The sequence below is a fragment of the Ursus americanus genome, chromosome 7 (assembly GCF_024610735.1).
Source record: "Ursus americanus isolate L20-20 chromosome 7, mUrsAme1.1.p, whole genome shotgun sequence".
Taxonomy (NCBI): domain Eukaryota; kingdom Metazoa; phylum Chordata; class Mammalia; order Carnivora; family Ursidae; genus Ursus; species Ursus americanus.
This window is the reverse complement of record NC_142133.1, coordinates 53,017,603-53,033,448: the sequence shown is the minus strand read 5'-3', so window position 1 is coordinate 53,033,448 and position 15,846 is coordinate 53,017,603. Positions and strand designations below refer to the sequence as shown.

At 36.5% G+C, this 15,846-nt stretch overlaps 1 protein-coding gene across 3 annotated transcripts in view; it reads left to right on the top strand.

Moving 5' to 3' along the window:
• Nucleotides 1-15,846, top strand: part of EML4 (EMAP like 4) — a 156,630-nt gene that overhangs the window by 67,970 nt on the left and 72,814 nt on the right. For all 3 annotated transcript variants that reach the window (XM_045809005.2, XM_045809004.2, XM_087863707.1), the window contains exons 3-4: nt 10,767-10,896; nt 13,931-14,104. In XM_045809005.2, coding sequence (XP_045664961.1) covers nt 10,767-10,896; nt 13,931-14,104 — 304 coding nt within the window. The remainder of the gene's footprint in view (nt 1-10,766; nt 10,897-13,930; nt 14,105-15,846) is intronic.

Sequence of the window (15,846 nt, the reverse complement as noted above, 5' to 3'; positions counted from 1 at the left end):
AGTTAATGTATGTGAGCTTTACAAGGAAGGTAAACTGGGTGTAGAGAAAGAACATACTTAACATCTGTAACTGATGTTAGGTACCCTCAGCTTCTGACTCTATGTAACTATTTTAATTCTGAAAGAGAAAATGATGCAGTGTTTGGTTATTAGCTGCAATATTTTTGAAAGATTATTTTAAATAGCTCATATTAGTTTTAAAAAATTAAGAATTTTTTACTATGCTTAAACAACAGCACGTTGTAATTTTATGTTGAGAAAAAAACAATTTTTTCTGATTTTTTTATTTACCAAGGTATTTCAGTAAAAAAAAACATTTATAGAGAAATTAAAAGCCTGGTTTTAAAAAATTTGGTAGGTGACAGTAATTTGTATGATACACCAGTTACTTAGCACTTACCTGTTTCAGTGTCATAAAATACAAATACAATTAAATATCTGTAGTTCCTGTTTTCCAGGAACATACTTTTTGTAAGTCACTCTTTCTAGTCTTTTTTTAGTTGTCCTTAGTCATAGTTCTTTGCCTCTGAAGTGAATTTAGGTCAGTTTTATTTAAGGCTTTTTAGTGGAGACTTACCCAGCTCTGGAGTTACAGAGCCACCTGTAGCTGTTACATTGGAACTTTTTTCTGCCACAGTCTACCAACTCTTAATTCTTTTTTTTTTTTTTTTAAAGATTTTATTTATTTATTCGACAGAGATAGAGACAGCCAGCGAGAGAGGGAACACAAGCAGGGGGAGTGGGAGAGGAAGAAGCAGGCTCATAGCAGAGGAGCCTGATGTGGGGCTCAATCCCACAGCGCCGGGATCATGCCCTGAGCCGAAGGCAGTCACTTAACCGCTGTGCCACCCAGGCGCCCCTAATTCTTTTTTTTTTTTTTTTTAAAGATTTTATTTATTTATTTGACAGAGAGAGACAGCCCGCAAGAGAGGGAACACAAGCAGGGGGAGTGGGAGAGGAAGAAGCAGGCTCACAGCAGAGGAGCCTGATGTGGGGCTCGATCCCAGAACTCCAGGATCACGTCCTGAGCCAAAGGCAGACGCTTAACGACTGTGCCACCCAGGCGCCCCCAACTCTTAATTCTTTTTTTTTTTTTAACACTTTTTTTTTTTTAAAGATTTTATTTATTTATTTGACAGAGATAGAGACAGCCAGCGAGAGAGGGAACACAAGCAAGGGGAGTGGGAGAGGAAGAAGCAGGCTCATAGCAGAGGAGCCTGATGTGGGGCTCGATCCCATAATGCCAGGATCACGCCCTGAGCCGAAGGCAGACGCTTAACCGCTGTGCCACCCAGGCGCCCCCCAACTCTTAATTCTTATTAATAACTTTATTAATTAGATACTGAGTTCCTTTCCATTGATTCTACTTCATAAGTTTACTATGACTGCTATTCTTGAAATGTGCTAACATGGTTACATTCTGAAATGGGGTCCATTAGTGATTATTCTTTAAATTACTTCTTTACTTTAGGTACAGACTTTGAAATGCTGCCCACAAAATAGATTAATGGGGGAGTTGATTATATAATAATTTGGGGAAATATTATTTTAGAGATGAGCATAATTCATTGGTAAGAATTAATTACTCTAGGGGCGCCTGGGTGGCTCAGATGGTTAAGCATCTGCCTTCGGCTCAAATCATGATCCCAGGGTCCTGGGATCGAGCCCCACGTTAGGCTCCCTACTCAACGCGGGGCTTCTCCCTCTCCCTGTGCTGTTCCCCTTCTTGTGCTCTCTCGCTCTCTCTGTCAAACAAATAAATAAATCTATCTTTTAAAAAAAATTAATCACTCTAGTTCCCTTTAGTGAAGAAACTTGCCTGACCAGCTTTGTTTTCTAAGATTGATATTCAGACATTGAGAGAAATACATATTTAAAGTTTTATAATTTATTATTGGAAATTCTAAACGGCTTTATCTTGGAGTTTGTATATAGTACACAGTAGAAATAATTGGAAAAGATATTAGGTGATTCTTCACTATTGACATTTGTATATAACCTGATAGATCAACTGTAAGTTTGTTTTTGGGTTTGTTTGGTTTTTTTTGGTTTTTATTTTAGAGAGAGAGAGAGAGAGCAGGGAGAGGGAAAAGCTCAGACTCCATGCTGAGCACAGAGCCTGACATGGGGCTTGATCCCACACCCCTGAGATCATGACCTGATCAAGAGTCTAGTCCTCTGTGAAATTAGAATTTATTGTATTCACTTTCATGTAAATTACTGACAGGACAACAGTCACTATCATCTTCTTGAGATAGCTACATTTTCAGGGGGATTTTTCTTTAGAAGTAAGGCTAAAGCCCCGTGGATAAATAAGTGTGAAATCTTTTTACGAAGCTGTGGTTAAAAGTATAGGTCAGCTTCCTTATTGATAAAGTCAACTAGTTTTGTAGGTGGTGGTAATATGGAGGGCATGATTTGGCTTTAGGTTTGACTAAAACTAGATGTTAATGGTGTATATGCTGATGGCTTAATGACATTCTACTGCGTCACTTCATAGTATTATTGCCATTCAGTAAATGCCAAAATCAGAAATACACCTAACTAGTCATTTCGGTATTTTTAGTTCTTTTAGTTTATCCTCTCCCGTGTGCCAGCAGTATTAAAAGCTAAGCCCCATTTTTTTCTTGAGTATATTATGCTAGACGCTTAACTGAGGTAGAAAGTTTTCCTAACAGTTTTTAAGGTAGCGAGTCATTTAAGTTTCTCATATACCTTCTTTTCTGTTGGAGAATTTTTTCCTTTTGGCAGCATATGTTCATAATATATGCAGCAGTTACAATTGAGTTCCTGCCAAAAGAAAAAAACATTACCTGTACTTTGGAACAAACGGGAAGGCCCAGGGAACACTTTGGCAGTATTAACTGCCAGGAAGACAAATTATGTCACAGCTGGTGCCTGGGAAACCCATTAAGACCTCTTGGGGTGACCAAATGAATGTAATTTGAGAATACAGCCCAGTGGCATTATGTGAAGACAAGCTGTTAGTATACAATGGTATACAAGCAAAGGATTCAGATTTATCTGAAGTTGGGAATTAGTCATTTTAAACCAGGAAACTGCTGGTAAACCAAAAGTATCAAGCATTGCAAATGCCACTTGAGAAATGAGAGAACCCAGAAGCAAAATTGAAATGTAGAGGGTGTCAGTTTTCTGAAAGAAAACAATCCTAATTATGTAGAATCTGGGATAGCATATAGGCACAGGTCTGTATCATTGACTCTTACTCCAAATAACATTTGGGAGAAGACAGAGATTGTCATAGATTTGCTGTAAATGCTGTTGATAAGTAAATTACACTAATCAGGTTGGAAGGTGTGAATTTTCCTGGTGGGCCCTCGAGCTAAAATGACTGGTAATTGTAGGAGGAGACGGGAGAGTGTTGTTGTTGTTGTTGGTTTGTTTGTTTGTTTTTTTTTTTTACTTTTTTATTTTTTAAGGTAACTAAAAGCAATTAGACTTTTAGAAAAGTGACCATTAATACTAGCATTACAAGAGGGTTTATGGTTGTATTAGTTTCTTATTGCTGCTGTAACAAATTGCCATAAATTTAGTCACTTAAAACAACATAAATGTGTTCTCTTACAATTCTGGAGGTCAGAAGTCCCAACTCATTTTCACTGGGCCAAAGTCAAGGTTTCAGCAGGGCTGTTTTTTTCTGGAGGATCCAGGAGAGGATCTGTTCTTAGTCTCTTCCAGCTTCCAGAGGCTGCCACTGCATCCATTGCCCTCTCTGGCTCATGGCCCTTTCCTCCATCTTTGAAGCCAGCAGCATAGCATCTTGCTTCTGTGGTTATCATGTTGCCTTCCTCTTCTGTGTCAAATCTTTGGGAGAGTGTTTTATTATTTGACAACAGATCAGACTTCTGAGATGCTGTTTGTATATAGAAGTATGAGTGGATACTGCCTCAGACCAGGCAGCCATCACAGTTTCCAGAGTTCCATTTCTATATGAAGGTCAGATCCTTCTTTTTTCATTTCAACTCAAAATATACTTATCTTTCATTCATTCATTTGTTCTTTCCTTTGTTCTTTCATTTTTCTTTCTTTCATTCTTTCTTTTGTCCTTTCTTTCTTTTCTTTCTTTCCTTTCTTTCTTTCCTTCCTTCCTTTCTTTCTTTCTTCCTTTTCTTTCTTTTCTTCCTTCCTTTCCTTTCTTTCTTTTCTTTATTCCTTTTCTTTCTTTCTTCATTTCTTCCTTTCTTTTCTTTTCTTTCTTTTCTTTCCTGTAGGCTCCATCCTGGGCTCAAACTCATGACCCTGAGCTCAAGACCTGAGCTGAAATCAAGAGTCAGATGCTTGACCGACTAAGCCACCCAGGTGCTCCCAGCTCAAAATATATTTTTAAAAAATTAGGGGCCATTAGGAGTTAAAAGGACTAAAGTTCATGTTCCTGTGAGACAGAAGGCAAGGAGCTTGACTATATGAAGAGGGTGGAAGAGGTCTGCAGTTGGAGCTGTGGGGCATATGATAGAGAATATGAGATAAATAAAAGATTTTGAATATCACCTAGAGTTCTCCATGTACCACCTTTACCCTTCTCCTGATCAAAAATTTTCCCATCATTTAAGGCTCAAACTATTTCCTGATATTTCCTGAAAGTATTTCCATTTTTTGTCTCTTCTTGGAATTATTTAAAAAGTTCTGCGTGTGTCTGTTTTGGTATGTATATTTGATGTTCTGCTAGATTGTAAACTATTTGAAGGTGGGACAGTTTCTTACTAACCTAGCTACTCTTGGGATGACTCAACAAGTACTTGTTAAATTGAATGTGGGAAGAAGAAAGTTTTAGGGGCGCCTGGGTGGCTCAGATGGTTAAGCGTCTGCCTTCAGCTCAGGTCATGATCCCAGGGTCCTGGGATCAAGCCCCACATCTCGCTCTCTGCTCAGTGGGGAGTCTGCTTCTCCCTCTGCTTCTCCCCCTCCTCTGCTGTGCTTTCTCTCTCTCTCTCTGAAATAAATAAAATCTTTAAAAGAAGAAGAAGAAAGTTTTAGAAGCAGGAAATTGTGATTTTAAAAAAAAATGCTTTAGAGGGAGGGATTGGGATAGATGCAGGAACAAGAGGATATTACGTATGAGGGTAGCCAGGATTTTAGATTTTGAGATTTTGAAGACTTTATTTATTTATTTGAGGTGGCGGGGGGCAAAGGTGGAGGGAGAGGGAATGGGAAAGAATCCCAAGTGGACTCCATGCTGAGCACGGAGCCCTACGTGGGGCTCAGTCTGACCTGAGCCAAAACCAAGAGTTAGATGCTTAACCCACTGAGCCATGCAAGTGCCCCTAGATTTTGAGATTTTGAATATGTAGCAGTTTCTACTGATAACTTTACTGTGTGAGTCTAGAGTATAGTGAAGTTCATTAGTGTTTAGGAATTGTCAGGCTAAGTTATCAGAAAGATCATATGCTTGGGTCTGTCATCAGGAATATAAACCGTATGATTAGCATTCTCATGTTATCATAAAGTATAAAAATTTTGTTGGCTTTTAACTGGTATTATGATGGTTTCTACTGTTATTAAAACGAAATTAATATCTTCCTGGTTTACAGACTTTTAGCCTATTTATTTCAGCTGGGTTGCTGCTCAGAATTAGAACTATTTGGGGCGCCTGGGTGGCAGAGCGGTTAAGCGGCTGCCTTTGGCTCAGGGCGTGATCCCGGCGTTATGGGATCGAGCCCCGCATCAGGCTCCTCCGCTAGGAGCCTGCTTCTTCCTCTCCCACTCCCCCTGCTTGTGTTCCCTCTCTCGCTGGCTGTCTCTCTGTCGAATAAATAAATAAAATCTTTAAAAAAAAAAAAATTAGAACTACTTTTCTACCTTTGGTTACTAGAGATTACTGTTGCTTCCAGTCTTGTAGGCTAATTTTTGAGATTACAGCTCAGACTTTATAATGCCCAAGCCCTGGAAGAGAGGGATATAGATATTTATCTATATATATGTATGCGTGTCTGTGTCTGTCTGTCTGTCTGTGTCTGTGTCTGTCTGTCTTTCTATCTAATGGTGCATTCCAGTCATGGATTTGTGTAACTGTAGTAATCATTTTTATGTTCCATTCTTCCAGTTCCTGATTTTCAAAGAATACACTTTAGACTTCTCAACTGAAAAACAAGCATTCACCCACAGTTCCTTTTTGTTTTTTGCCTCTGCTTTACTTAGTGCATTGCCTCTACCTTGGGAGATCATTTACTCTTTCATTCAAATACTAAGGATTCCCAGAACCAAGAGCTATCTCAAGTTAAACTGTAGGATTGAAAGACACCATGAAAATCTTCTTTTGGCCTTTTCTTGCTATTTTTATTAGTATCTGGGGACCTTGATGATTTAGTACTATTATCTACATAAAATTTCCTTTCCCCATACTCCCCCTGGTAAATTCCTATCTGTTATCCTGGCACAGCTTAAAATGTCTCTCTATATTAGGCAGAATTCTTTCTACTTAGTTACTGTTCCTTCTGCCTGGACTCAAATTTGCATTTCACTGCCTACTGTAATAGAACCCTGAGCACGTTAATAATCTCTCCAGTTTCTTCAGCAGTAAATTGGGATGATAATAGTAAATCCCTTTTAGGATTATGCTTAAAATTAAAGGATATACCACTTGTAAAGTACCTAGGACAAGGCCTAGCACATAGAAGCGTTTGATAATTAATATTACTCCCCACCACTTACTGTATTGACAATGTCTATTTCCTTCATCTTTTCACTGTACAAGGCACTGTTTTAGGTGCTGGGGATTAAAGAAATATAAAACACTGCCTTGCCCCCCCCCCCCGAAGGACCTCAGGTAAACTGAGAAGACAGGTCAGTATTACAAAATTATAGGTAATTGGTATTAAAAAGGTAAATTTAGGATATTTTGGGAGCACCTAGGATAAATACTTAAACTGGAGTTGAAAGTTCCTTGCAGGAGGTAACATCAGCACTCACCTACTTTCATGATTTTCACAGCCACTTATTAGTGCCAGTTCCCAAATTGTTCCCAGATCTGGACTTTAGCACTTCAGAATTGTCTATCTACTTACTAGATTGTCCTGCTTGTGTGTATATCCTTCAGCATTTGTAAATGTAAAATGTCCCCAAACTGAACTCCTTATTCTTTAAGTCTTAAACATTTCTTAAAACTGACTCCTCCTCTGCATTCATACTATCAGGCTCTTATTTCAGGTCCCCATCATCTTATGCTTGGACCACTGCCCTGAATTCTGCTCCAAACATAGCCACTAGAGGGTTTTCTGTAAAATGTAAATTGGACTAAATCCTTTTTTCAGCTCAAACCCTTTTACTGGTCTCTATCTTCTATAGATAAAGTCTCCATGATCTGACTGCTGCTTACTTCTGCCATCTGAACTCTGTTCCCTCTTGTTCTACTTCTCACCATACAAAGAGCTTTTTGTCTACCTCCTCCCTTCCATGCACACATACACACCCCACTTTGCTATTAATTCTTTCTGTTTCTTTACACGTACTAGAATAAGATCCAAGTATCTTATCACCTACGTTTTACCTGGCTTAACAGTTTGTTCAGCATTTCTTCTAGGAAATCTTTCTTGAGCTCTGTGTTCCTAATCATCTTTACAGAATTATGTGTCTATGTATTTTCATGATATTCTGTTAATATCACTGTTACTGTACTTACCACATATTTTCATTGCCTGTGTGATTCTCTTGCAAGATTTTGAACTCCTTGATGCCAGTAACTGCCTTTTACTCTTTTGTAAACACTTTGTTTCATCAGGGAGTCAGCTTGGATATTCTCTCTCTCTCCCTCTTCCTCTGTCCCTTCCCCTGTTTGAGCACTCTCGCTCTCTTTTTCAAATAAATAAATTTTGGTGGTGGGGGGAGATCTAAGCAGGAAAAGAAGATCCAGCAAATGAGAGTGAGAAAAAATATGAGAGAGCTAAGAAGAAATTCAGTCAAAGGCAGGGTCCTAGAAACTAAGGACATTGTCCTTGCCTGACTACTGTCCTTGCCTGAATGATCAGCAGTATTCGATGCTGAAGGAACGTTGAGCAAGATAAGGACTGGAAAGTATCCATTGAATTTAGTGACAAAGAACCAAGATCACCATCTTGGCAAGAAAAATGTCTGTGAAGTGGTTAGATGATAGCCAGAATGCAGAAGGTTGAGGTGCATTCCTTCCAGAAATACACAAGGATTCCAATTTCTTCACATCCTTTTCAACACTTGCATTTTTTTGGTTTTTGGTTTTGATATAGTAGCTATAATGTAATAGGTATGCAGCTCTGGTACCATACATAATGGGTGTGATTGATCTCCTTTTTGAGATGAGGTTTGGGACATGGAAAGAGCATAGAAAGTGGATTGCAGACTATATGTTTGTTTTTATGTGGTGGTTAACAGGGTTTTTTTGGTATGTAACAAAAAATAAAAAAAATTATATTTCAAAACCAAACTGTTGATATAGTGAAAGCAGTGCTCAGAGGATAATCTGTGGCTGTAAATGCCTGTGCTAAAACAGATCTCAAATCAGTAACCTAACTTTAAAGAAGTAGAAAAAGAATAATACTAAACCCAATGCAATGTTAGCAGAGGGAAAGAAAATATAAAGATTAGTGATAGAGAACAGAAAAAACAAGAGAACCAATGTAACCAAATGTTGATTTTTTTAAAAGATCAGCAAACGTGACGAGCTTTTAGGTAGAATGAAAAAGGAGGAAGATTTAAATTGCTAAAATCAGAAATGAAAGTGGGGACCTTTCAGAAATAAAAGGATTGTAAGAGAGCGTTATGAACAATTTACATCATATTGTCTTATTGAAAAATGGGCAAAGGACTTGAGTGGATAATTCCTTAAAGAAGATATACAAATGGCCAACAAACTCAGTGAGATTCTCATTAGGGAAATGCAAATCAAAACCACAGTTAATATTAACTGAGCACTTTATATTAATTTTAGCTATAATTAAAAAAAAAAATGCAGGCCACCTGGGTAGCTCAGTCAGTTAAGCGTCTGACTCTTGATTTTTGACTCAGGTCATGTTCTCAGGGTGGTGAGATCGAGCCCCATGGCAGGCTATACACTCAGTGGGGTGTGTGCTTGAGATTCTCTCCCTCTCCCTTTCTCTCTGCCCCCTTGCAAAATAAATATCTTTTTTTATAAAATGAAAATAGCAAGTGTTTGAAAGGATGTGGTGAAATAAGAATCCTTTATACATTGCTGGTGGGATTGTAAATGGTACAGCTGCTGTGTTAGTGGTTCCTCATTAGGTTATACATAAAATATCCATGTGACCCAGTGGTTCTACTCCTTAGTTCTATACCCAAAAGAGTTGAAAACAGAGGTTCGAATGAAAACTTGCATGCCAATGTTTATGGCAGCGCAATTCATATTAGCCTAAAGACTGAAACAATCCAGATGTCCCTCAACAGATAAATGGATAAACAAGATGTGGTATATTCATACAATGGAATATTACTCAGCCATAGAAAGTAATAAAGTATTCATACATGCTGCCACACGGATGAACCTTGAAAACATTGTGCCAAGTAAAATAAGCCAGACACAAAAGAGCACATTTGTATGATTCCATGTACATGAAGTATTCAGGATAGGCAGATATATAGAGATACTGCAAATTAATGGTTGACATGGAGGGAATGGGGAGTGACTGTTCAGTGAGTAGAAGGTGTCTGGCGTGATCAGAATGTTCTGGAATCGAATGTAGTTGCACAACATTGTGACTATACTAAATGCCGCTGAACTGTGTACCTTTTTAAATGCTTAAAATGGTAAATTTTGTTATAAGTATTTTACCACAATAAAAAAAAAAAAAGCTGTCAGTACAACAAGGAGTCACCTGTTTGACAGAGTAGCAGATCTGATGACTGATGATATTAGCATAATTTAGAAGTTACTGTACATTCTTATAAGTGAAATTTTTCCTGGGAAATTTCAAAAAGCAAATACGATAGGTTTCCATCTTCCTTTCTTCTGAATTATTTGGTCTGAGGTTAGGTCTAGGAATCCCTGTATTAAGGAAACATTATAGATGATTATGATACGAGCGGCCCCCAGCAGCTTGTTCTTGTCAAAAATGCAGTGTTATACCATCAAATATGGAACAGTCTAGGGTGCCAAATATTTTAGGCTCTATACACAAAAGTTTTTTGCTCCGTGTTTTTATGAAGAGAAGCAAGCAAACAAAGATGAGATTGGCCAAGTTAGATTTTGTATGTATGTGAGAAAATTGAGTCCAAAAGTTCAAAACTGTTCTCTATTCTCAAATTTTTAAATGAACTTGCCCGTTTTATCTTGTAACTTTGAATCTTCCTAACCACACCAGCATACCTATCACATATTTCCAGTCCTTCTACTATGTAAATTAAGAAAGCAGAGGTTGCTTTATACATTTATGCTTTATTTATATTGAATAACTCAGATTTAACATTTTTGGTTCTAGGATTTCTAAATAATTTGATTTCAGTAGAACCTGTGTGATTTCTGAAAATCGGTGATGTGGAAATCTGTGATTTACTTCGCATCATGTGTTTTAAAGCTGCTATGTGTATAGGGCAAACCATTTTGCTAGAGACTGTCTAGCTACGGTGTACTAATTTGGCATGGCCTTTTTATAGGTCTGTTTTGATGAGATTAAGTTTAGAGACACTAATATTGTATGCTGCATACCAGAGGGAGCAGTTTGCTTACTTAGTTCTAAACACTAATGGACTTAATTTTTTAAACTCCCAATTTTTGAGGAGTATTTTGAAGTTTGATGTAAAAATCTTTTCTTAACCACTTTTAGGCCAGCCAGGACTTCGAGAAGCTATTTCTATGTCCTGTATAACCAACGGGAGTGGTGCAAACAGAAAGCCAAGCCACACCAGCTCTGTCGCAATTGCAAGAAAAGAAACTCTTTCATCTGCTGCTAAAAGGTATCCATTTGTAAGGGAAAGAAAAGCTAACATTGCAAAATTGTCTGAAAGAGATCATTCATTCTACTTTCGAAAAAAAAAAAATGAAATAGAGATGTATGGAATTAAAGTGAGCATGTCCTTTGAATTCTTAACTGTGAATGTAGACACCCAGCCCCTACTCTCACTTCGTTTGCATTCATGTTATCTATCCAGTTGTGTGAGGAAGCTTTTGCGTTCTTACTGAAGAAAGTATTTTCATTTCCTGGTTTTGTTTTGTTTCTTTTTAACCAGCATTTGTTGATGAGATAAGCATCACTATATTTAATTATATAAGCAAATTTTCTATAGCAAGCAGTGCATTTGATACATCAATTTTTAAAGGAGAAAAAGACTCTTCAGTATATATATTAGTGGAGGCTGAACACTATTGTAACTTTTATTCTTTAACCATGCCTTAAAATTAAGGCATAATTCAAAATATTATAGTACTGTTTTGTGTGTGTGTGTGTGTGTGTGTGTGTGTGTGTGTGTGTGTGTGTGTTAGGGGATGGTAGGCAGGCAGTAGACATACTGCAGAAAAAATGTTTCAGTAAACTACAGATTTACATTCTATATGTTCTTTTCATTAATAAATTAATCTGTTGTTTCGGTAAAATTGCTTTACAGAATTTTTCCACTTTGTGTAATTCCTAGCAAGTTATCCCATATAGAATTTGGAGAGACCATAAGAAATCAACTACATAATCTTACAACTGTTTTCTTCAAAGAATAACTGAGGAAAAACCTCAAGTAATGGAATAATTTTTAAAATGTATTTGATAGAAAATGGTTGTCTTAATAAATTAATGCGAGTGACTGAATTATTCATTAATGTGGATTTATAGATGTTAACCAAACATTTGGCTACAGGAATGGTGAAGAACTGACAAGATCTTTAGGCCTTTTGTTTTATTTATTATTTTATTATTATTTTTAAGATCTTTTATTTTTAAGTGATCTCTACCCCCAATGTGGGCTCAAACTTAAAACCCTGAGACCAAGAGTTGCATGCTCCACGACTGAACCGGCCAGGCACCCTGATCTTTAGGCCTTTTAAAGGCCTCTCCAAAGCATGCCAAAATGTATTGCCTATGCTTCCCTTTTAGGAGAAAAGGACAAATTATAAAAAAACAAATGCATTGTGGAAATTTTTAATATTTTTAATAAACTTCCTTGTATTTAGTAATAGTTTGGGTTCAGCCCATTTTTTCTTATGTAACTGTAGTCCTGTACAGTGATCAGTCTTATGCACAATAGTAACTCAGTAATCTTAAGACCAGCTTTTTACTTTATGGTGCAGAGGCTCTGGACTTTGCTTTTAAATCCCTAGGAGGAAAATCTCTTTTAGGTTGTACCGGGCCCACATAAAACTGGTGGCCTGTGCATTCAGGATAGTTTGAAGATCAACAAGAAAGAATTTCTAAGTCAGTTTTAAATTTCAGAGTTAGTCTATTTTTGAGGTAGAACTGTATTTCTCAGCACGTACTTTAGTACTATATTTCTCAGCACATACTTTTAAAAAGTGAACAATAAATAGTTGGGGGCTGGTCTGAAATCAGAAGATATCGGAACTGAATCAGATTAACTGTCATTTTAAAAATTATATTTTAGGGGCGCCTGGGTGGCTCAGTAGGTTAAACGTCCAGCTCTTGGTTTTGGCTCAGGTCATGATCTCATGGGACAAGGGATCGAGCCCCTTGTTGGGCTCCAAGCTCAGCAGGGAGTCTGGTTGAGCTTCTCTCCCTCTGCCCCTCCACCCTCCCACACACGTGCATGTGCATTCTTTAATTAATTAAAAAATTATATTTTAACATTTTTAACTATTACTATGTGATAAATTGTGTTTGCTATGTATATTTGTTTAAAATGTTCTTAAACATACTTCCTTGTAGACTATGCACCTTTAGTCAAATTATAAGATGTCCTTTGATTAAGAACTGTAGACAGTTGATAGCTTTCTGCCTTTTCAACCATGGAATTCAGGTCTTGATTTCATCTGGTTTGTAATATTGTCAAAAATATAAGGACTCTTACCCAATGATTGGGAATGGCAGGTGCTTCATTAAATAAGAGTCAAAAGTGCAGAATCACAAGAATTTATACGTGAATATCTTAAATATTTTAACTCTAAATATATTCGCAAAGATGTGTCAATTTTTTTTATGAAAGGCCAAGCTTCCCACCCTCTTTCTAACCCCAGAAATTATTTTTTATAATTGTTACTTTCAACTTTAAGACTGAGTAAGAAATTTAAAACTCTTGCAAAACAAGATTTTAGAACCCATCCCTTCCTCTTATAATTTTTTTCCCCTCAACTTTGTGTAATTGTCTCACCTACATAAAATTTAACGGCAATTTTTTTTTACTGACTCTATTTTATGGAGTCTTCCAGAGCATTCAGCTTAGTTTTCATGGAAATTACAGTTCTTTTTTTTCTGTGTGTATTTTGTCAGTTTTCTTTGTATTTAATTAATTTACATAATTGAAATGATCAGTGCAATTGACATAAACACGTTCTGGATTGATGGGGGGGACACCTACAATTCCTGATAAATTTAAAACTCAACTGGCAGGAGGAGAAAAACACAGAAGAAATGGGAATCAGAATAATCTACTAAACATAGGGGTTTGTGTGCCTTGACATCATTCAGTATGTTTTACAAAGGTAATGGAAAGTGTCACTGATGTTCTGATTTGGGTAAGTTGAAGTCAATAAAGAGAGCTGCTGTTGTTCCCCAAAATCTGCCAAGATGGCAAAATGCATCGGGCCATTTTGGTCCCAAAACAATCTTCATAGGATATATTGCCTTAGAATTCTTATAAATTCTTTACTGAAGATTTTAATAGCTTCCAGAATTTTCAAAGAGATATTTTCATCATTAAATGAAAACAGTGTAAATTGTATTACTTGTATGATTTAGGATTTTGAATTCTATAATCACTTTTTCCATCGTTTGAAATATCTTTTATTTGTTTAAATATGTGTTGTTCCATGTTATACTTTATTTTACAGTGGTACAGAAAAAAAGAAAGAAAAACCACAAGGACAGAGAGAAAAAAAAGAGGAATCTCATTCTAATGATCAAAGTCCACAAATTCGAGCATCACCTTCTCCCCAGCCCTCTTCACAACCTCTCCAAATACACAGACAAACTCAAGAAAGCAAGAATTCTACTCCCACCAAAAGGTTTTAACTGTCCCCAAGTACAGAGCTAGGGAATGGTTGTAATGATACCTAAATTCTGAACTTGAGAAAAGTTGGCATCCATGGATTCCAAGAGAAAAGCCTGGTGGCTTCCCCCGCCCACCACTTCTTTGTTGCTAAAATCTATATTTTAGCACTTTGGAGAATGAAGATTTAAGGTTAAAATTTCTCAGTTAAAACTGGAAAAAAGAAAACCTCAGTTACAATCAATTTGGTGAAAGGAAGGCTGTAACTACCTACTCTAATACCAAACAATATTTTTATAATAAAATTACAAAAATTTATATTAACTATGCATAAATTTATAACCATGGACAGAAAATTGCCATATGTAATTATCCTCATCATATTTTGGCATCATTACAACCTTGAACTTGCAAGGGCCCTTCTCCGCAAATGGCTCTTCATTGTGACTGCATCTCAGTTTCAGTTTTGGGTTTTGGGAGGATAAGTTCTTGCTTGAGTAGAGAAATAAATCCATTTCACCTGGTCTTTTCTATGCTAAAGGCTTGCTTGAGGGCTTCTCTCTGTGTCTGTAATAATTAATATTTTAAAGTTATGAGAGGGGGAGAAGGGAAAAACATTCTAACATTGTTTGTGAGCCTAAATTGGGGATCTTAAACCTGCATGCTGGGAGTTCAGTGCTACACCTGCCTTATAATCAAATATTTAGACCAACTTAATGAAATTTGCCTGCTTAGAAATGCTGATTCAAGCTTTATGATTAGGTATAGATATACTTTATTCATCATACTTCTGCTTGGAAATCTCAGGAAAGTATTAAACCATTCCCAGAACTCGCTAGGATTTTAGTAAAATTTAAAATGACAACCATTCCTCAAAGATTTAATCATAATATATTTTTATTTAATCAATGTAATATTCTGCCTCAAATCCCTAAAAGAAATTTGGGAAAACAAACCACTCTTCATTTGAATGATGCATGTTTTACTTTAAAAAAAAAAAAAAAAAAAGTGCTTTGTCTGTGTGTCTCACACAGATTTTTATGCTATCTAAATGGTTTGTAATTTTTTTTGCCTGGTCTCATGTGGAGTTTTTCTTGGATATAGTTTATTAATGTTATGTAACTTGGACTGTGTGTGGTTAAAGGTGGCTTTTTTATAATCAATCTCTTTAAGGTTCTGATTTGACTTTGTATCTTCTTTGTCCCAGCTCTTTTTTTTCAGCTTCTTAAGGTCTTCTGGAAATGTGCTTGCCATTCTAAATTGCTCTTTGGATATACTATTGCAAGAAGTGTTGGAGACTGGATGAGTGGTAGGATAGTTAGCAATGCAGCTGAAAAATCATTTATAAATCAAATATTTCATTTATAAATATATGGAATCATTGTTGATAATACAACATTCTTGTGTTAAGTCATGTTTATTTCCGATCACGGGTAAAAATTGTCTTTAAAGGACGTCACAGGAGTTTTACCTTTAATCCCACATTTTACTTAGAAAGTGTCATTTGTACCATATATAATCTAGTTACACAAGAATATAAAAGATGAAAACAGCAGCTTTGTAATTATGAAAAAGTACAGGTTTTTTCACAAACACACTGTTTCACAAATTATGAGGAATATTTTACTCAGGGATTTAAGCATATGTGTTTTTTCTATTAACAAAAAGTACAGATTTATTTTTTAATCAAGTAATATTTGTTCTAGTGAATCTTCTGAATAATAGTGAAAATTATAAAAAGACTTGTTCATTGCCTTG